Here is a 21,465-nt window from a genome sequence, read left to right on the forward strand (position 1 = left end):
GAGGTCATGCAGCACCTATGGTTACACATGAGCCACTAGGGCCAGCCCAGACTCAAGGGAAGGGGTCAAACTCACTTCTCAATGGGGAAAGGGCCAAAGACTTTGAAAACATATTTTTTTGGTTTGGTTTGTTTGTTTGTTTGTTTTGAGAGAGGGTCTCACTCTGGCACTCAGGCTGGAGTGCAGCCACACAATCATGGCTCACTGCAGCCTCAAACTCCTGGACTCAGGAGATCCTCCTGCCTCAGCATCCCAAGTACCTGGGACCACAGACACATGCCACATGCTTGTCTTCTTTTTTTTTTTTTTTTTTTTTTGAGACAGAGTCTCACTCTGTCACCCAGGCTGAGTGCATGATCTCAGCTCACTGCAACCTCCACTTCCCGGGTTCAAGCGATTCTCGTGCCTCAGCCTCCCGAGTAGTGCCACCACACCTGGCTAATTTTTTGTATTTTTAGTAGAGACAGGGTTTCACCCTGTTGGCCAGGCTGGTCTTGGACTCCTGACCTCAGATGATCTGCCTGCCTTGGCCTCCCAAACTGCTGGGATTACAGGTGTGAGCCACCACGCCCAGCCCTTTTTTTTTTTTTTTAATTTGTAGAGATGAGGTCTTGCTATGTTTCCCAGGCTGGGCTCAAACTCCTGGGCTCAAGCAATCCTCCCTCCTCAGCCTCTCAAAGTGCTGGGATTATAGGCATGAATAATCATGCCAGGCCATAGACATGTTTTAACAGTCAGCTCTCTGGCCACAAATTATTTATATTCCTTCCACATGCAAAATAGACTCATGTCTTTCCTCAACCTCAAAAATCTCATCTACTATGGCAGGCTCAGATGCAAGCCCCAGGATCTCATCATCTAAATCAGATCCAAGTGTTGGGGAGGCTACAGTATTGCCAGCATATAGGACCCTCGAGCACTTCTGGAGAGAGGGATACAGGTGCAACTATTTGGGAGAGCAAAGGATGAATATGTAGAGCTGTGCTGCCCATCATGATAGCCACTAGCCACATACAGTAATTAAATTTAAATAAAATGAAATAAATTGAAAATTCAGTTCCTGCATTGCACTTGCCGAATTTTAAATACCTAACAATCACATTGGACCGTAAAGATGCACAATATTTCTGTCATTGCAGAAAGTTCCAATGAACAGCACTGGTTAGACCATATAAGCACAGGTATGCCCTGTGACCCAGCAATCCTCAGTTCGGGTTCTCCCAAAAGCATACCCTGAAGCCAAAGGTGCAGGTGGCTTATTTGGGAGCTGTTTCCCAGAAGCACAAGCGAGTGGGGAAACTGAGCCAGGAAGAGCAAAAAGCCAATAAATGGTGCAGAGTCTGGAGTAGAGGGAGGCACCTAGAGCACTTCCCTGACTCAGAGTGAGCACCTCCTTAATTTTTGTTTGTTTGTTTGTTTGTTGAGACAGAGTCTCACTCTGTCACCCAGGCTGGAGTGCAGTGGCACAATCTCGGCTCACTGCAGCCTCCGCCTCCCAGGCTCAAGAGATTCCTGTGCCTCAGCCTCCTGAGTAGCTGGGTTTACAGACACATGCCACCACACCCAGCTAACTTTTGTATTTTTAGTAGAGACAGGGTTTCGTTATGTTGGCCAGGTTGGTCTCGAACTCCTGGGCTCAGGTGATCTGCCCACCTCGGCCTCCCAAAATGCTGGGATTACAGGTGTGAGCCACCACGCCTGGCCCCCTGCTTAAATTTTGACTCTGGTCCGCTAATTTGACCCACCCTAATTCCAGCCCCCAAAAAGGCTACTGCTGTGAGCAGCTAGAGGTCATTTGTTCTGGGGACAGTCAGAAGATCAAGGAGTCATGTAGAAGTCACCCGAGAATTGACCCTCCGAGGAAAAGGGAAGCTGCAGTATTTATTCCATTGCTTTCAGCCCTCACTGTTTGAGGACTGCTACTGGAGGAATCAATCCTGCTACTTCCAGTCCGTTCTGCATGCGGGCAGTAGAAAGGCCTCGGTCTCCAGCAGAGAAGCAGAAAGATCCAAGCACGTGAGGCAGGAAACCGTCAGCCTGTGTGGGAACTGACCACCATATCCACAAGCCATGGGGATACAGTAGAGGGCATCAGCTGGTGTGCTACCGTATATTCCAGAAAGCCGCCCACCCAGAGGACAGGTGTGAGCCTTATGGTAATGGGGAGCTAGAGGCAACCTAAGTGTCCATCACTGGGGGAATAGGTAAGTAAAAGTGCTGTGGTTGTATACACCATGAAATACAGTGCACAGGAAACTTGATGTACACAGCTTGTGAAAAGATCTCAGAAGCAGTGTTAAGTTAAAAAATAAAAAAGAAAGAAGATTTATAGCACAATTCCACTTATGTAAATTGGAAACACATACACACACGAAATCACAAATTATAAAGATACATCTTTGCAGCTATTTATCAAGTGCATTACAAGTGGGTGTCTGTGGGGGTGCGGTGGGAATGGGAATTGGCAATGGAGGAATAAAAGCCTTGGAGGGTCTTTCATGGGCCAATTGTGATCCTGTGTTATGATCTGAAGAGTATGATTAATAACTTTCTGCACCAAAGGGCTAAGAAAAAAAATAAAGGAGTGAACATAGGAAATGTCTGCACATCAGAGCAGTTTCTTACCTGCTACACAATTATTATTACTGCAGGGATGATGATAGCAAGGCAACCAGACTCACGGCCCGCCTTCTCTCCAGGCAGCCCCTCCAGTCCCCAGGAAATGTGCTTGCCCCCAGCGAATAAGGAGTTCCCTACCCCTCCCATGCTACCCAGAGGGACAGAAAGGAGAAGTGGGCCTGCTACCCCCAGAGGTTCTCATCTTCTACCTGGGCTGCATATGGAATAGGGAGCAAGTACATAGGACTCATCATACCCCATTTCTGCCTCTATCCCACTGTGGGACCTTAGGCAAGTCACTTTGCCTTCCTATGCCTCAGCTATCTCACCAGTAAAATGGGCATGATTATTGTATTAGTCAGGGTTCTCCAGAGAGACAGAACAAATAGGATGTTTGGATAAATAGATGATAGATGGATAGAGAGATATAGACTAGATAGATGATAGAGATAGATAGACTAGATAGAGAGAGAGAGAGAGAGAGACTAGATAGATGAGAGAGAGAGAGAGAGAGAGAGAGAGAGAGAGAGAGAGAGAGAGAGAGATAGGAGGGGATTTATTAGGGGAATTGGCTCAGACAATTAGGGAGGCTAAGAAGTTCCACAACAGGCCATCTGCAAGCTGGAGAACCAGGAAAGCTTGTAGTGCAGCTCAGTTCCAGAACAAAAGCCTCAGGACTTAGAGGGTAGCTAGTGCAAGTCCCAGCATTTTTTTTTCTGAGATGGAGTCTCACTCTGTTGACCAGGCTGGAGTGCAGTGACATGACCTCAGCTCACTGCAGCCTCCGCCTCCAGGATTCAAGCGATACTCCTGCCTCAGCCTCCCGAGTAGCTGGGACTACAGGCCTGTGCCACCACGCCTGGCTGATTTTTATATGTTTAGTAGAGATGGGGTTTCACCATGTTGGCCAGGCTGGTCTCGAACTCCTGACCTCAAGTGATCCACTGCCTCAGCCTCCCAAACTGCTGGGATTACAGGTGTGAGCCACCATGCCCAGCTGCACATCCCAGCATTCAAAGACCAAAGAGCCTGGAGTTCTGATGTTTAAGGGCAGGTGCAGGGTGTCCCAGCTCATAAGAGAGAGCAAATTCTCCTTTCCTCTGCCTTTTTGTTCTATTCAGGCCCTCAGCCAATTGGATGGTGCCCACCACATTGGGTAACAACGGGTCTTCCTTACTCAGTCCATTGATTCAAATGCCAATCTCTTTTGGAAACACCCCAGAGTCATACCCAGAATTAACGCATCACCAGCTATCTGGTAAACTTAACCAGTCAAGGTGACACCTAAAATTAACCATCACAATTATAAAAATAACTACTCAGAGAAACATTAGGAGCATGAACTGAAATTAGTTAATGGGACATTCTTAAACCAATGGCAGAAGCTCCTTCTTGGCCGGGAGCAGTGGCTCATGCCTTTAATACTAGCACTTTGCGAGGCTGAAGCAGGAGGATGGCTTAAGGCCAGGAGCTCAAGACTGGCCTGGGCAACATAGTGAGACCCCTATCTCTACAAAAATAAATAAATAAATAATAAAGTAAGGTGGTGGCTCACGCCTGTAATCCCAGCACTTTGGGAGGTGGAGGCTGGCAGATCATCTGAAGTCAGGAGTTCGAAGCCAGCCTGACCAACATAGTAAAACCCAGTCTCTACTAAAAATACAAAAATTAGCCAGGCATGATGGCATGCACCTGTAATCCCAACTACTTAGGAGGCTGAGGCAGGAGAATCGCTTCAACTCGGGAGGCAGAAGTTGCAGTGAGCCAAGATTGCACCATTGCACTCCAGCCTGGGCAACAAGAGCAAAACTACGTCTCAAAAAATAATAATAATAATAAAATAAAAAACAAGCTTTTTTTTTTTTTGAAACAGGATCTCACTCCATCGCCCAGGCTGGAGTGCAGTGGCACGATCTTGGCTCACTGCAACCTCCGCCTCCCAGGTTCAAGTGATTCTCATGCCTCGGCCTCCTGAGTAGCTGAGACCACAGGCGCATGCCACCACACCTGGCTAATTTAGAATAAAAAAGAAGCTTTCTGTCTGCCACTCAGGCAGCCTTATCCCTAATCTCAGCCTCCGTCAGGGACTCCCCAAGGCCAGTTGGCTGAAAGCTGCCCAGGGAGTTCTAAGGATTTCAGTTTCTCTTTCCTTCCTGATGCAGCTCCGAGCTCACTTGGCCGTGCCCACACCTGTTCCCTCATCAGGCTCCCAGACTGGCCCCGCCCACTCATGCCTCTTAAGTCAAAGTGGAAATTCTCATTTCCAATTACCTTTTCACTTTACACACATCATCTTGGATTGCCCATTTTGCGTGGCTAAAAAGCAGAGCCATGCCGCTGGGGAAGCAGTTGCGATTTAGCCATGGCTGCAGCTTGGACCGTGGTGCTGGTGACTTTGGTGCTAGGCTTGGCCGTAGCAGGCCCTGTCCCCACTTCCAAGCCCACCACAACTGGGAAGGGCTGCCACATTGGCAGGTTCAAATCTCTGTCACCACAGGAGCTAGCGAGCTTCAAGAAGGCCAGGGACGCCTTGGTGAGTTCCTGTTGCTGTGGACGAACCACTTCTACGGGTGTCCCAATTACTGCCCTGCTACTGTGGGCTAGCCTCTAGCCTTCCAACTATGGCAAACCTCTATCCTTTCTGCACTGGGTTAAACCCATGCTGTCAGGCCAACTTCATCCTTGCTGCTATGAGCTAGCTTCCAGCCATCCTGCTGTGAGCTAACCCCTGCCCTTGCTCTCTAGGAAGAGTCACTCAAGCTGAAAAACTGGAGTTGCAGCTCTCCTGTCTTCCCCAGGAATTGGGACCTGAGGCTTCTCCAGGTGAGCTGAAAGTCAGGCCCCCTTCACCCTTCCCTTGACCCTCTCCCCCCTCTTCTTAAGTGGCCCCTTAGCCTTCTTTGTTTCCCTTGTCCTTCACTCTCTTGGACCTCTCCTCACCTGTCCTGTGCCCCTGCCACTTCAAAACTGCTCTCTTGACTCTGTCCTTCCCCTGGGTCCCTTTTATCATCTCCCATTGGCCCCACTTCCCTAGCTCGCTCACCTGTCCCTGTCACTTCCACTCTCACTCTTCATTTCTCTCCCAAATGTCCCTAGTCTGTCGCCCACCTGTGCCTTTCGTCCTGCTCCACTTCTCCCTGTCTGTTCCCAACACTGACTCCCTCTGCCTCTCACCTGCCCCTGTCACCTGTCCCTCATTATCTCTCACTGACGTTCATCCAGCTCATGCTCCCCCCTCATCCACCCTTCTCTTTTTTTTTTTTTTTTTTTTTTTTTTGAGACAGAGTCTTGCTCTATGGCCCAGGCTGGAGTGCAGTGGCATGATCTCGGTTCACTGCAACCTCCGCCTCCCGGGTTCAAGCAATTATCCTGCCTCAGCCTCCCGGGTAGCTGGGATTACAGGCATGTGCCATGATGCCCAGCTAATTTTTGTATTTTTAGTAGAGACGGGGTTTCACTATGTTGGCCAGGCTTGGTCTCAAAATCCTGACCTCAGGTGATCCACCCGCCTCGGCCTCCCAAAGTGCTGGGATTACAGGTGTGAGCCACCACACCCAGCCCTACCCTTCTTCTCTGTGCAAGCAACTGTCCCTCTCTTACTGTGCCCCCAAACTGCTTTCTCCTCACCCGTCCCCACCCCGCCCCAGAGAACTTCTGTGACCCCCGTAGGTCCCCTTTCATTTGTCTCCATTTCACTTATCCCCTCACCTGCCTCCTTGACCATCCTGCCTCACCTGTATCCTTCCTCATGTCTTCCCCCTCCTGTCTCCTTCTCCCCAGACCCCTCACCTGTCCCCACCACATGCACTGTGTCACCGACCTTCCCCAGGACTGCCTGCCTGTCCCCACTAACTGGGTCTTCTTGCCTGTTCTCCCTCACCTGCTCTTTCTCACCTCTCCTCAGGTGAGGGAGCGCCCTGTGGCCTTGGAGGCTGAGCTGGCCCTGACGCTGAAGGTCCTGGAGGCCGCTGCTGGCCCAGCCCTGGAGGACGTCCTAGACCAGCCGCTTCACACCCTGCACCACATCCTCTCCCAGCTCCAGGCCTGTGTGAGTCCTTGGGGCCCGGGCACCCAGGTCTGTGGGCTCTGAGCAGCATCCTTCCCCTGTGGTGGCCCAGGCTCCGCCTCACACACTGCCCTCTTCTGCCCACAGATCCAGCCTCAGCCCACGGCAGGGCCCAGGCCCCGGGGCCGCCTCCACCACTGGCTGCACCGGCTCCAGGAGGCCCCCAAAAAGGTGAGTGACTCAGGAAGAGAAGGACCAGGGTCTGGGGAGCCAATAGGAGCCCAGACCCTGGACAGCCCCTGACCCATCCCCTCCTCCCCTACAGGAGTCCCCTGGCTGCCTGGAGGCGTCTGTCACCTTCAACCTCTTCCGCCTCCTCACGCGAGACCTCAAATGTGTGGCCGATGGGGACCTGTGTCTGAGAACGTCAACCCACCCCGAGTCCACCTGACACCCCACACCTTATTTATGCGCTGAGCCCTACTCCTTCCTTAATTTATTTCCTCTCACCCTTTATTTATGAAGCTGCAGCCCTGACTGAGACATAGGGCTGAGTTTATTGTTTTACTTTTATACATTATGCACAAATAAACAACAAGGAATTGGAACCTTCTGTGATAGGTGAATCCTTGAGTGTGTGTGTGATTGTGGGTCTGTGACTGGGTGTGGATGTCTGGGTGATGCAGGCAAAATTTGTGACTCATTGTGTATATTTGTGTGTGCCTGACTTCTGTGACTATGTATGTATTTGTATGGAAATGAGTGTCTGCCTGAACTTGAGTCTAACCAAAGGTGCGTAACTGTGCATGTTCATGCCCACACGTGTGCAAGTATGTGTGTGTACTGCCAGGCATGGTGGCTCACACCTGTAATCCCAGCACTTTGGGAGGCTGAGGCAGGCAGATCACTTGAGATCAGGAATTTGAGACCAGCTTAGCCAACATGGTGAAACCCTGTCTCTACTAAAAGTACAAAAATTAGCCGGGAGTTGTGGCATGACCCCGTAATCCCAGCTACTCGGGAGGCTGAGGCAAGAGAAATGCTTGAACCCAGGAGGTGGAGGTTGTGGTGAGCCGAGATCACACCACTGCACTCCAGCCTGGCCGCCAAGAGAGAAACCCCATCTTAAAAAAAAAAAAAAAAAAAAAAAAAAAAAGGCCAGCCTCCGTGGCTCAGGCCTGTAATCCCGGCACTTTGGGAGGCCAAGGCGGGCAGATCACTTGAGGTCGGGAGTTTGAGACCAACCTGACCAACATGGAGAAACCCCATCTCTACTAAAAATACAAAAATTAGCCGGGTGTGGTGATGCATACCTGTAATCCCAGCTACTCGGGAAGCTGAGGCAGGAGAATCGCTTGAACCCGGGAGGTGGAGGTTGCAGTGAGCCGAGATCACGCCATTGCACTCCAGCCTGGGCAACAAGAGTGAAACTCCGTCTCGAGAAAGAAAAAAAAAAAAGAAAGAAAAGAAAAAAAAAGCTGTCAGGATGCTACATCCTGGAACCTAACCACAATGCTGTGAGAAGCCCAGACATACAGAGAGACCACATATAGGTACTTCATCTGATAGTCCCAGCATAGCTTTTGAATCACCCCAGCTCAGGAACCAGACATGCGAGTGAAGAAGCATTTAGATGACTCTAGGTCCCAGCTGGAGCAGAGACAAGCCATCACCACTGGGCCCTGATTAAGTTCCTGACCCACAGAAGCTGTGAGCATAATAATATTTGTTTTACGCCACTAAGTTTGGTTTGTTATAAGGCAAGAAATCATTGAAACAGTGAGAGAGCCACCAGCCCATCACAATTCACTGTGAGGTGTGTCACAAGAAATTTATTACCAAAATAACTCATCAGAGTTTGTTTTTTGGGTTGGGGAGAGGGGGACAGCGTCTGGCTCCATTGCCCAGGCTGAAGTGCAGTAGTATGATCTATCTCAGATCCCTGCAATCTCCACCTCCTAGTTTCAAACCGTCCTCCCACCTCAGCTTTCCGAGCAGCTGGGACTACAGGTATGTGCCTCCACCCCCACTTAATTTTTGTAATTTTTGCAGAAACGGGGTTTCGCTCTGTTGCCCAGACTGGTGTCGAACTCCTGGACTCAAGCAATCCTCCTGCCTCGGCCTACCAAAGTGCTAGGACTACAGGCGTCAGCCACCGCACCAGCCCCACCAAAGTTTCTGAATGGTTGACTTTTTGTTACATTACAGGGGATTCAGAATAAAATTCCATTCTTATAATCCTATAACTCTCACTTCTTTGTATCGTTTGTTTGTTTGTTTGTTTGAGACGGAGTCTTGCTCTGTCACCCAGGCTGGAGTGCAATGACAAGATCTCAGCTCACAGCAACCTTCACCTCCTGGGTTCAAGCGATTCTCCTGCCTCAGCCTCCTGAGTAGCTGGGACTACAGGCACATGCCACCACTCCCAGCTAATTTTTGTATTTTTAGTAGAAACAGGGTTTCACCATGTTGGCCAGGCTGGTCTCGAACTCCTGGCCTCAAGTGATCCTCCCACCTCGGCCTCCCAAAGTGCTGGAATTATAGGCATGAGCCACGGCTCCCAGCCTCCTTTGCATTCTTGAGTATTTTCTTGATTAGGAGTCAGAGGGCTGAAGTACAGCCATACACAGAAATTACACACAACCAATGGGCAAAAGTTGAAGCACTCCCTTTGATAACCAAAAACAAGTTAAATGTGGCCAGGTGTGGTGGCTCATGCCTATAATCCCTGCACTTTAGGAGGCCTAGGTGGGAGGACTGTTTGAGCGCAGAAGTTAGAGACCAGCCTGAACAACATAGCGACCACATCTTTACAAAAAACTTAAAAATTAGGTAGGCATGGTGGCACGTGCCTGTAGTCCCAGTCCCAGGAGGATGGCTCGAGTCCAGGAGGTTGAGGCTGTAGTGAGCCATGATCGTGCCACCGCACTCCAGCCTGGGTGACAAAGGAAGACTATCTCAAAAAAAGAAAGAGAGAGAGAGAGAAAGGGGAGTTAAACGTAAAAAAGCTATTTGTAAATGTCTTAAAAATTTACACACAACCTCACAGCCATTCCCACTACATTATGAAGTCTGTGACTAGCAGAACCTCAGTTTGGGTAGGGGGCAGCATGGTGCCCTGCCCAGGACATGAATTTCTGTCCCTTTTGCCTGATACCTGCTTTCCCAGGCTCTCTCGCAGCTCAGGGTGGCCATGAAATTAAGGGCTTCTTAAATAATTTATGCTGGGTGCAGTGGCTCACTCCTGTAATCCTAGCACTTTGGGAGGCTGAGGCAGGCAGATCACTTGAGGTCAGGGGTTTGAGAACAGCCTGCCCAACACGGCGAAACTCCATCTCTACTAAAAATACAAAAATTAGCCGGGTGTGGTGGTGCGTGCCTGTAACCCCAGCTACTCGGGAGGCTGAGGGGCAGGAGAATCGCTTGAACTCAGGAGGCAGAGGTTGCAGTGAGCCGAGATGGTGCCACTGCACTCCAGCCTGGGTGACAAAGCAAGACTCCGTCTCAAAAAAAAAAAAAAAGTTAATTTATGTAAAAAATGTAACAGAGCTTGGCAAAGGCTGAGCCCCATACATGTGTTTGTTGCTGTTACTCTTATTATTTTAACATATTTTTCTTCCTTAATACAAACAGAACTCTTTCCCACTTGTTCCCTTCCTTCCTGCTTAGTTCATTGGTATGAGGATGTGAGACCCAGAGCTATGGCAACCATTTTGTGACCACAAGGCAACAAGTTTAGGGTGTGAAGCTATCATTTAGAGGAAGGTAGAACAAAAGAGTAGAAAACGGGGTCCTTGCTGATATTAATAAGCCATTGCACCAAACCCCAGAATCCCCTAACTCCAGACTTACTCTTAGATGACATAACTGAATGTCTTTATTGCTTAAATCATGTTAATTGGATTTTTCTGTTTCTTGTGGCCAAATGTATCCCCACAAATTCATCTCTGCATGGCCAGTACTGAACCCAGAGAATGTGGTCAGTTAATATTTCATAAAAATTTTAATCATATAGGACATGTCTGAGCCCAGGCATATGAGTCTCTTCAATTATGAATGTTGCAATGGAAGAAAACAAGGTTGCAAATCTCTACTTGGAGATACCAAGGCTTTATAGAAGAGATTTTGAACTGGATATATTTTAGTTTTGCCTGAGCAGCATCCATTACTCCTGGTAACAGTGCTTCAATTTTCCTTTGGAAATGACCTCCTTTCCTACTCCCTCATTTGGTTGGACACATGACTCCAATTTGATCAATTAGAGCAAGCACTCCATCTCCAGAGCACAGTAACAAGTTTTCCTTGTCCTCTCTCATGGTGGCCTTTGCTTAAGTGGTTCCCTCTGCTTAGGACAGTTCCCACCACTCTCCCACGACCAAGTCTTCACCTGGCTCATTTCCACAATATCACTTCCTCCTCCAAAAATCCTTCTGCATAGTACACCGGGGTTTCTATTGCTTTATTTTTTATTTTATATATATATGTGTGTATATATATATATATATATATATTTTTTTTTTTTTTTTGAGACAGAGTCTAGTTCTGTCACCCAGGCTGGAGTGCAGTGGTGCGATCTTGGCTCACTGCAACCTCCACCTCCCGGGTTTAAGTGATTCTCGTGCCTCATTCTCCTGAGTAGCTGGGATTACAGGCACCTGCCACCATGCATGGCTAATTTTTGTACTTTTAGTAGAGACAGGATTTTACCATGTTGGCCAGGCTGGTCTCTAACTCCTGACCTCAGGTGATCCACCCGCCTCAGCTTCCCCAAGTGCTGGGATTACAGGCATGAGCCACTGTGTCCAGCCTCTATTGCTTTTATATGCTCAACAAGCTTTCTTATTTTTTTTCTTTTTTGAGACTAGTATATTACAGCAACAAGGTTTCTTTGTTTTATTTTTTTTTTAAGATCTTGCTCTGTCATCCAGGCTGGAGTGCAGTGGCTCAATCATAGCTCACTGCTGCCTCAAACTCCTGGGCTCAAGACCACCTCCTGGTGGTACTGGGACTACACGTACACACCACCACGCTTGGCTAACTTTTTATTTTTATTTTTATAGAGACAGAGTCTCGCCATGTTGCCCAGGCTGGTCTCAAGCTCCTAGCCTCAAGTGATCCTCCCACCTTGGCCTCCCAAAGTGCTGGAATTACAGGTATGAGCCACCACACCCAGCCAACAAGATTTCTTATCCTACTTTTTCTGGAGAGTATTTACCTTCAACCACATAAAATTGCCAATACTATACAATGTGTGACCTACAAAAATGGCAAGTTCATGTGGTTCAACCTAATATTTAGCAATCCCCACTTCCCAGGACACACAACCGGGACATAGGACCCACCCACCCCCTACCTGGCCAATCAAAGCATTCCATTCATTCCCTTGGATGCGGCAATCAGTGCAGGGGTTGCTTTGTGACCTCGGCCAGGCCCATAAGAGCTCTTCCCTGAGATTTTTCTCTTAGGACTAGAGATTCTGCCATTTTATCTCTGGGCTCTGGAAAGATTGAGTCTGTGTCTGTAAATAAATGACCATTTTCCCCCGCCACATGCAGTTGAAAGGGATGAATCTGAGCTGAGCCAATCAGAGAAGAGAGCTGTGTAGGGAGAGTGTCTTGGTGGGGTTGAGTCTGGGTTCCTTTCTCTAAAGCCCTGTTCCCTGTAGCTTTGTAATCACCCCACAACTTTTTTTTTTTTTTTTGAGATGGAGTCTCACTCTGTCACCCAGGCTGGAATGCAGTGATGTAATCTCAAGTGATTCTCCCGCCTCAGCCTTTCAAGTAGCTGAAATCACAGGCACCCACCATGCCCAGCTGATTTTTGTATTTTTGGTAGAGATAGGGTTTCACCATGTTGGCCAGCCTGGTCTCGAACTCCTGACCTCAGGCGATCCTCCCACCTTGGCCTCCCAAAGTGCTGGGATTATGTGTCAGTCACTGCACCCAGCCCCCAATTCTGTTTTGAAGGTAGGCATACCTCACCCCAAAGCTGGGGTCTCCATAGAAATCAGACCACATACCACCCCTGGTAAAGACCCTTCATTGGCTTCCCACGGCCCCAAAGAATAAAATGTTAACTCTTGACCACACCTCACAAGGTTCTGTAGAACCCGCTTGCTTCTCCCACCTACTCTCCTCTCACTCTTCCCACTTGAGTCCGGACACACTGCCTCCAACACATCAAGCACACTACTTCCTAAGGGTCTTTGCGCATGCTGTTCCCTTTGCCAGGAATGCTTTTCCCTGCTTTTCTCACAATGCATTTATTTAGCTCTGTCATCACCATCCTTCACCCTCCCATCTAAAGTAGGCCTCAAAGTCATTCTCTATGCCATCATCCTGTTTTCATTCTTGGCACAACATTTATTTGCCACTGGACATGCATTATTTACTCATTTTTGTTTGTTTGTTTTTTGGGTCTCACTCTGCCACACAGGCTGGAGTGCAGTGGTGCAGTCAGGGCTCATTGCAGCCTCAACTTCCTGGACTCATTTAATTACTTATTTGTTTATTTCTCCTCCCTCTAGAATATAGGCACCATGGAGCAGGGCTTTCTTGTTTTGTTTCATCTATTTTGTTCACTGCGATAGCCCCTACATAGGACCAGTTACATAATACATGCTCAATAATGCTTTCTCAAGTGAATTAGAGACAAGATTCCTGATGGTTCTGTGTGCAGGTTGGAGGCAGTCAGCTTTCCAATCATGGCTCTGCTGTTAATTGGCTGTGTGATCTTGGAGATGCTCCTTAACTTCTCTGAGCTTCAGTTTCCTCATCTTGAAAATTGTGTGCACACACTGCATGTACCTGTGCAGGCTTTAAATGCAGTCATGCTTATTATTGGAGTAACTCCATTTCCTGAGCATTATGTGCCATGCACTGGGTTGCATGCTCTTTATCCATGCATCAGGGAGGGTTTGGGAGCACTGTGCCTGGCTTGTGAAAAGCCCTCAAGTACCTAGGAGTCGTCATGACTGACACAAATGAGGGTGGTTGGGCTCCTGGGTGAGGAAGCCTCCTGGCCTGTGATTCTCTTGTGCCTCTGTCCTAGCAGCCTCCCACCCTGTCTGCCGAGATCCATCCCCCTCCCTCCTGCTCCGTTTCTATTTCTGTCTTTCTCTCCTCCTCCCCTGGCCTCAGGGGGCCCCTGGCTGGCAAGAAGCCTTCCTCCTTCTTCCCCAAGATCAGGAAGGTGTTATCACTGCAGGGCCCCTGCAAGGGCTGGGATGTCTGTCTCTCCCCAACCAGCTTTCCTTCCCCAGCCACAGCCCTCAGCCTCACCTGAGAAACTCCTCTCCCCACACCATCCTCCATGCCCTCCGCCAGGGTCCCTCAGATTCCAGGCAGAGCGACACAAGAGGTCTTGTCCCTGAGCTCACCAGGCTGGCTGTGGATATCCAAGCTCAGCTAAGCTCATGGGGGCCCATATCCCAGCTTCCGGACACAGACCCCAGAGGCAGCATAGTGTAGGGGTACAATCAAACTTCCAGCTCCGCTATTTATTCACTGGGGGGATGGAGGGACTAGGGCAAGTGACTTCATCTGTCTGTGGTTCAGGTTCTTGTCTGTAAAATGGGACCAAGGATAGATCTACCCTACCCCACTGAGTTGTGAGGTCTCAGAGGGTGGAATGAATATTCAATAACTGCTCAGCAGTACAGTGCTCTAGTTGAGTATTAAAGGAGTTCAGGGAATGTCACCCCAAAATATGGCACCCTGGTATGCTGATTATTTTAAATTAAAGGCACTTGGAGATCCATAGATGCTGGAAGAGGCTTTCCTCTTATGTCTTCTTATCTGCCTAAAGATCAAAAAGAACACAAGTGCCTTCTGTCCTCTCCCTGACATTTCATTATCTTTAACAGGAAAAAAAGACAGAGAAATGTCTACACCTGGACGGACTTTGTCACAAGAAATTATCTGTCTGTCAGGCTCAAATTCCAGAGACATTTACAAGCTAAATTCTATCTCCTGGACCCATTTATTTTCCCCAAAATCATTTATTACCCCTCAAAATTGCCTTCCTTTCCCCATCTCCCCTTTCCCTGTGAAGAAAGGTATATAAGTATCTAAACCTCACTGGGTTATTGGGTAATCGCTTTCCTGTGATTTTCCTAGTGCATGTTAAATACCCTCCATATGCCTTTTCTCTTGTTAATCTATTGTCAGCCCATTCCCGTGAAATTTCAGAGAGTGGAGGGGAAGCTGTCTTTTCACCCCTACAGTAGAGACTCAGAAGTTGGCCTGCCTGCCTTTTTAAATCCCAGTTTTACCACCTTGGGCCAGTTATTTAACTTTTCTGGGCCAAAATTCCCTCATCTGGAAAACAGGATAATAATACCGATGTCCTGGTGTTGTGAGAATTAAATGACTTAAGTGCTTGGCACATAGTAAGTATTCACTAAGCGTTAGCTATTACGATCATTTTATTTTTGTGATTATTCCCCACCTCTAAGTCTCTCAGAGGATAAAAGCCTGTCTGCCAGTCTCCCCCGGCCCCAGTTAGTCATCTTCCCATCTTCCTTCAGTCTCACTTAGAGTCCTTATGCTGCAATCTAGGTCACCCTCCCCCAACACACACACACACACACACACACACACACACACACACACACGGACACACATACAGACACACACACAGGTCAGCAGGGCCTCAGACACAGAAAAAAGTTTAATTCTGCTGCGGCGGAGGGTCCCGGCTCCGGTAGGGAGGGGGATTTGGTTTTGGATTTTGTTCATGTGGGGATTTATTTGGGAGAGTCTGGTCCTTCCAGTGGGACCTGCCCGGGAGAATGAGTAAAGAGAAGAAATCAGGAGAGACAGGGAGACTAGACAAAACCAGGGAGGGCCGAGGGAGAAGAGACGACAGGATAGAGAGAAAGGAGAGGCAAATAGGGAAAGACAGGCACTACAGAGAGACGACAAGAGGGCGGGATAGAGACAAACGAGGGAAACAGAGAAAGGGGGACCCCAAGCCAGACCCGACCGGACCAGGAATGTGCGTGGGGTGGGGTGGGAGGCTTTGGAGGCCGCCGCGGGACAGAATAGGATCTAGTCCAGCCAGATACAAGAAATGGGCCCCTCGCCCCGGCCCCGGGTGACGGGCTGGGGGAGGGGGCTCGTGTCTCAGTGCTGCAGTGTCGGGGGGCCCTGCCCCTCCCCGCGCTTCGCTGTGTAAGGCACCGGCTCCAGCGAGGTCCGCGAGCGCGCGGGGGGAGGGGTAGGAGGGGGGTCGAGGAGTCCGTAGGGGAAGGGAGGCCGGCAGCCGGTCCCTGAACCCCGCCCTGGGCACGGGGGCGTGGCCTCGAGCCGCAGCCCGAGGCTGCCCCGCCCCCTCCCGGGGACAAGGGCGCGTCTCCACTCTGGTCCAATGTCTTGGCGCTGCGCTTTCTCCCAGTCCCGCCCCAGCGTCCGTGCGGCTGGGCGTTTGGTCTGCGGCACCCAGGCGTCCCGGCGCCCGCCCGCCGCTCACACGGTACTCTCCAGCATCCACTCGGTGCTGGTGAAGGCCAGGCGCGCCCTGGCGGAGCCCAGCCCCAGGTCTCCATCCTCCCCGGCCGCGCCCCCTCCAGCCCCGTCCAGGTGCGGCGTGGACCGGTGGCGCTTTGTCCGCCGGGCGCGGCGCGGGTAACTGTGGCTCTGGAATAGTGCCCCGTAGTCCCCGTCGAACGAATAGCGCTGCTGCGGCCTCGGCCGGGCCGCGGCTCCCCCAGGAACTAGAGCTAGAGTAGGGGGCGCCGAGGTTGGTGGCTCCAGGGCGCCGGATCGGCTCCTTCGAGGGCCCACCGCGGCCCAAGACTCCTCCCCGGAAGTTTCCTCGGATGGCAGCAGGCACAGCGAGGTGGCCGAGCCGCCCAGAGAACGTCCAAGGACCACCTCCGGCTCCGCGGATGCCGTCTCGGCCTCCATGGCCTTGGCCTCGACGGCGACGGCGGGGGCAGCCTGGGACTCCACCTCGCGCAGCGCCTCGTAGCGGTCCTGGGCCGGCAGGGCCGGGGCCTGTGCCGCGCCTGTGCCTGCGCCGTTGGTCTGCGAGCACACGTGGCTGACCCGCGGGAGCGACCTGGAGCCCTTGACGCGGCGGCTGTCCCCGTCGCCATACACCTTGTAGCGGATCATGAGCAGAACGATGAAGACGAGGACCGAGGCGACGATGACGCCCCCGATGGCGATGATCATGGTGCCGCCCAAGAAATGGGCCCTCAGCGGGCGGCAGGGCGCCGGATCCCCAGCGGTGGTGAACTGCACACAGCCCACCACTCGCGTTGCCGGCAGCGCTGTGGCCCCGTCGTCGTAGACCGCCAGCACGCACAAGTCGTAGGCACGGCCCGCCGCCAGGTCATTCACCAGGAAGGTCTGACTGGTGGACGGGATCATCCTGCAGGAGGGGGCGGGTTCAGGGCGGGTTTAGTCCCCCCGATCCACGCCCCTTCGCTTTATGCCCCGCCCATGGTGAACAGTGGGGACTAAACCCTGCTATCGAAGTCTCAGCCGCTACTGAGACAACAGCAGCAATTCAAGCCCCGCCTCCATCAACATATTCCCACCCTTTCAGGACCCCTCATCTGTATGCCCCGCCCTCAGATCCACCTCCTGGCTGTGTCCTATCACCCACTGGGACAATATATCTAACATTCGTATTACCTCCTCTGCATATCCCGGCTCCTGCAGGGGAGAAGTGCTATGGCTTTTAAGCCCTGCCCTCAAGGGACATGCTCCCTAGCTATGTCTCACTCTTGCTAGGACAACTGCCATTCAAGGTCCTTCATCTAGGCATTTCTACCCCAAAACTGGGCCAACGCTACTGGCCACCTCCCCTTTTCTGCATGCCCCATCCCCCACTCAGGTGGACACTAAGGTCAGCTCACAGCGCCTGTCATATTCCTACTGGAACAATGGATGCTCTTCTAGTTCCTCTTTTATACATATTCCTGCCTTTCAGGGAAAACCATGATGCAGGTCGCTCCCCCTTATCTGCATGCAGCACCTTTGGGTAAAACATCTAGCTTTGGCCGGCTGCAGTGGCTCACGCCTGTAATCCCAGCACTTTGGAAGGCTAAGAAGGGTGGATCACCTGAGGTTAGGAGTTCAAGACTGGCCTGGCCAACATGGTAACCCTGTCTCTATTAAAAATACAAAAATTAGCCAGGCGTGGTGGCAGGCACCTGTAATCCTAGCTACTCGGGAGGCTGAGGCAGGAAAATCGCTTGAACCCGGGAGGTGGAGGTTGCAGTGAGCCGAGACCACACCATTGCACTCCAGCCTGGGCTACAAGACCGCAAGACCGAGACTCTGTCTCAAAAAACAAACAAACCAAAAAAAACAAAAAAAAATCTAGCTTTGTCTATGTCCTGGAACAGTTTCCAAGTCCCTTAACTACATGTTCCCTGACATTGCTACAGGCCATTCCCCAACCAAATGAAATGTGGCTTTCAGGCACACCCCACAATGGCCCATTAAGGATGGTTCCCCTACTGTGTATAGGCCACATCCAGACTGCAGGCCCTGCTCCTTGTCCAGATATTAAAGGCAACCACCTCATATGTTCATGTGCCACTGGATGTCACCAAATCACGCTACCAGGTAAGTTTCTTCCGTAAAGGGGTCAAACGTAGCCAAGCACACACCATACTCCTTTCTTGCTGTAGGCCCCTCCCCTCGAATGAAGACTAGTGTAGAGAAGTGGTTAAGATGACAAAGTCTGGGGGCCAGATTGCCTGGGTTTGAGTCTCTCCTCTGCCACTTGCTAGCTCTGTGACCTCAGGCAAGTTTCTCTTTTGTTTCATTTTGTTTTGTTTGAGACAGACTCTCACTGTGTCACCCAGGCTGGAGTACAATGACGCGATCTCAGCTCACTGCAATCTCTGCCTTCCGGGTTCAAGTGATTCTCCTGCCTCAGCCTCCCGGGCAGCTGAGATTACAGGCACCCACCACCACGCCTGGCTAATTTTTGTATTTTTAGTAGAGATGGGGTTTCGCCATGTTGGCCAAGCTGGTCTCAAACTTCTGACCTCAGGTGATCCATCCGCCTCGATCTCCCAAAGTGCTGGGATTACAGTCATGAACCACCACGCCCGGCGAACTTCACCAAGTTTCTTAACCTCCCTGTGTCTCATTTTCCCCAAATGGGGATGATAATAATTCCTACATCTAGAGATGGTGTGAGGAATGAATGAGTTAACACAGCCAGGACCTGGCACTTAATGATATCATCATTAGCTTGCATCCCGCCTCGTGTTGCCCAGTAACCCTTGCTGTGGCTCACACTATCCAGCCCATTGCATTCCTCCCATCTATAAGATCTACCCCTCTGGAGGGCCATTCCTGCTAGGCCTTGGCCCTCTTCTGTTGAGCACATCCTTTCCACACTGTGGGCCATGTCCAGCCTCAGCTAAACCTGGACTGCCCGTTCCACATTGACTGGCATGGCCAGGATGCAACCTCACAAGCTCTCTTCTCCAGCAAAGACTCTTGGTGGGTCCCGGGAGACAAGGACTGCCCCTTCCTCTTCGTGGGACCATGCAGAACAAGCTCCACCCCCTCTGACAGGCCACATCCCCCCCTCCGAAGGCCTGCTTTTCTCTCCGATGCTTCTGCTTCCCCTCCAGCAGAGCCACCTTCTGGCCCTGAAGCTCCACCTCTGTCATCCCACCTCCAGGAGGTTCTCCCACTACCAAGAGCCACCCTCCCACCAAAAGACTTCCAATCAGGGCCCCGTCCCTTCATAAAGGTCCACCCACTTCTCCAACTCCACTCTACCCACCCCTGACTGCCATTTCAGAGACCACTGCCACCCACCCCAGCCACCCTCGGCTGCCCTGGCTTTAAGCCTTCCTCCTCCTCTCTTCATCTCTCCTCTCCAGAGCCCTGGATTCCACTTGCTCCTTCCCCTAAATAGCCAGTTGCTAGGGGCTTCCCCCACCCCTTTTCAAGGACAGAGGCTGGCTCCTTAAGAAAGCTTCAGCCCAAGTGTCTCTAATTGGCTGCAGAATCAAAGCAAGCAGCTAAGCAGGCTTCTGGTTGGCTGCCACCTCCGCCCATGACAGCGTGAGGAAGTTAACCCCTGTGGCACCATAGCATAGGAATCTGCAATGGGTGTTGGAGAACTGGAACTGGGGCCCTACAGGGAAGAGAAGAGTCCCAGGGTCTGTTGCCCAGCTGGGGACAGGGGGCCATCAACATCTGCATCCATGCAGGGTCTGGGGGCTTGTGAACCTCCCCCACCCCACCATGTGGTGGCCATGGCTCAGAGCAAAGGAAAGAGAGGGACAGAGAAGTGGAGAGTCACAGAAGCTCAGAATTATTTACAGAAATATATTATCCATCTCCCTTCCAAGCAGTGGGTGCCCAACAAATGTGTGTCAGTGTAAAAAGGACAGCTTTGCTACTTTCTGTGTGACCTTGGGCAAGTGACATCCCCCACTGAACCTCAGTTTTTCTGTCTTTGAAATGGAGAGGGGGTCATCACCCCTTCATAGCGGAGCTGGGAAGATCACATGAAGTAGCAAGCTTGGAAGTTCGTTGTGAAGGTTTGTGTTTTGTTCATTTGTTTGTCCTCATGTTTGTAAGGCTGGGCCAGGATCTAACCTATCTCAGTAGGCCCAGGGCCCAGCACAAGATGGGCACACAGTAGGCATCTACTCAGTGTTTGGGACCAGAATCAAAAAGAGAGGGAAATGAGGAAGACGGAGACAAAAGAAAAGGGAGGCTTTTTTTTTTTTTTTTCCGGAGGGAGTCTCGCTCTGTCGCCCAGGCTGGAGTCCAATGGCGCGATCTCTGCTCACTGCAACCTCCGCCTCCCAGGTTCAAGCGATTCTCCTGCCTCAGCCTCCTGAGTAGCTGGGATTACAGGCACGTGCCACCACATCTGCCTAATTTTTGTATTTTCCGTAGAGACAGGGTTTCACCATGTTGGCCAGGCTGGTCTTGAACTCCTGACCTCAAGTGATCCGCCCGCCTCAGCCTCCCAAAGTGCTGGGATTATAGGCATGAGCCATCGAGCCCGGCCAAGAGGCATTTTTTTCATTCAACCAACACTGGGAAAGCACCTACTATGTGCCACGCCTACGGCCAAGAAAACACTGGAAAGGTAGAGATGGAGGCCAAGAGGCAGGTTTCTCGGTGAAGATCTGACAGCCAGGAGCTGGGGCTCTCCACAGGTAGGGAAACAGCTCCAGCCCCGCTGGCATCTCCAGGTGAAGCCAAGCAGATGACTGAAGCATTTAACTGGTGCTCTACAATGTGCATGAGGGAAGCAGAGCTAGAAGGAGAGACATCCATGTGGCAAACTACCATTTATCAAGTGCCCACTGTGTGCCAATTCTGTGGCAGAGAGCCATACTAAAAAACTACCAAGATGGGCCAGGTGCAGCGGCTCACACCTGTAATCCCAGCACTTTGGGAGGCCAAGGCAGGAGGATCGCTTTAGCCCAGGAGTTCAAGACCTGGCTGGGCAATATAGCAAGACCTCATCTCTACTAAAAATTTTTTTAAATTAGCCCAGTGTCGTGGTGCACACCTATAGTCCCAGCTACTCTCAGGAGGTAGGAGGATTGCTTGGAGCCCAAAAGTTTGAGGCTGCAGTGAGCTATGATCACACCACTGCACTCCAGCCTGGGGTAACAGAGCAAGACCCTGCCAAAAAAAAAAAAGAAAAAGAAAAAGAAACTACTGAGATGCAGAGACATGGCAAGGCCAGGACTGCAACTCATAGTGTACTATGGACCACGACCTACTGGGCTATAAGCTCCCTGAGGACAGGGTCTGGGTGGTTTCCCTGTGTCCCCAGCACCCAGCTCAGGAGTTTGCACAAAGCAGGGGCTCTGTGCCTAACGAGGGCAG

At 50.9% G+C, this 21,465-nt stretch overlaps 2 protein-coding genes across 4 annotated transcripts in view; one reads left to right on the top strand and one right to left on the bottom strand.

The window, feature by feature from the left end:
• The first annotated feature begins 4,966 nt into the window (after positions 1-4,966).
• Positions 4,967-7,233, top strand: LOC101154093 (interferon lambda-1). Its single transcript, XM_004060705.4, has 5 exons — positions 4,967-5,152; positions 5,365-5,442; positions 6,524-6,667; positions 6,773-6,856; positions 6,951-7,233. The coding sequence occupies exons 1-5, from the start codon at positions 4,982-4,984 to the stop codon at positions 7,074-7,076; spliced, it is 603 nt and encodes a 200-aa protein (XP_004060753.2). The 5' UTR covers positions 4,967-4,981; the 3' UTR covers positions 7,077-7,233.
• An 8,033-nt stretch (positions 7,234-15,266) lies between these two features.
• The window catches only part of LRFN1 (leucine rich repeat and fibronectin type III domain containing 1), a 36,522-nt gene continuing 30,323 nt past the window's right edge, over positions 15,267-21,465 (bottom strand). For all 3 annotated transcript variants that reach the window (XM_063701315.1, XM_031004678.3, XM_031004677.3), the window contains exon 5: positions 15,267-17,002. In XM_063701315.1, the coding sequence (XP_063557385.1) occupies positions 16,093-17,002 (910 nt within the window). In that variant the 3' untranslated portion in view covers positions 15,267-16,092. The remainder of the gene's footprint in view (positions 17,003-21,465) is intronic.

The sequence above is a fragment of the Gorilla gorilla genome, chromosome 20 (genome assembly GCF_029281585.2).
Source record: "Gorilla gorilla gorilla isolate KB3781 chromosome 20, NHGRI_mGorGor1-v2.1_pri, whole genome shotgun sequence".
Classification (NCBI taxonomy): Eukaryota; Metazoa; Chordata; class Mammalia; order Primates; family Hominidae; genus Gorilla; species Gorilla gorilla.

Bases quoted from the DNA above. Each gene is read 5' to 3' on its own strand.
- LOC101154093 (XM_004060705.4), top strand. From the start codon at position 4,982: ATGGCTGCAGCTTGGACCGTGGTGCTGGTGACTTTGGTGCTAGGCTTG. The intron at 5,153-5,364 runs GTGAGTTCCTGT...CTTGCTCTCTAG, and splicing joins AGAAGGCCAGGGACGCCTTG to GAAGAGTCACTCAAGCTGAA. The intron at 5,443-6,523 runs GTGAGCTGAAAG...ACCTCTCCTCAG, and splicing joins GGGACCTGAGGCTTCTCCAG to GTGAGGGAGCGCCCTGTGGC.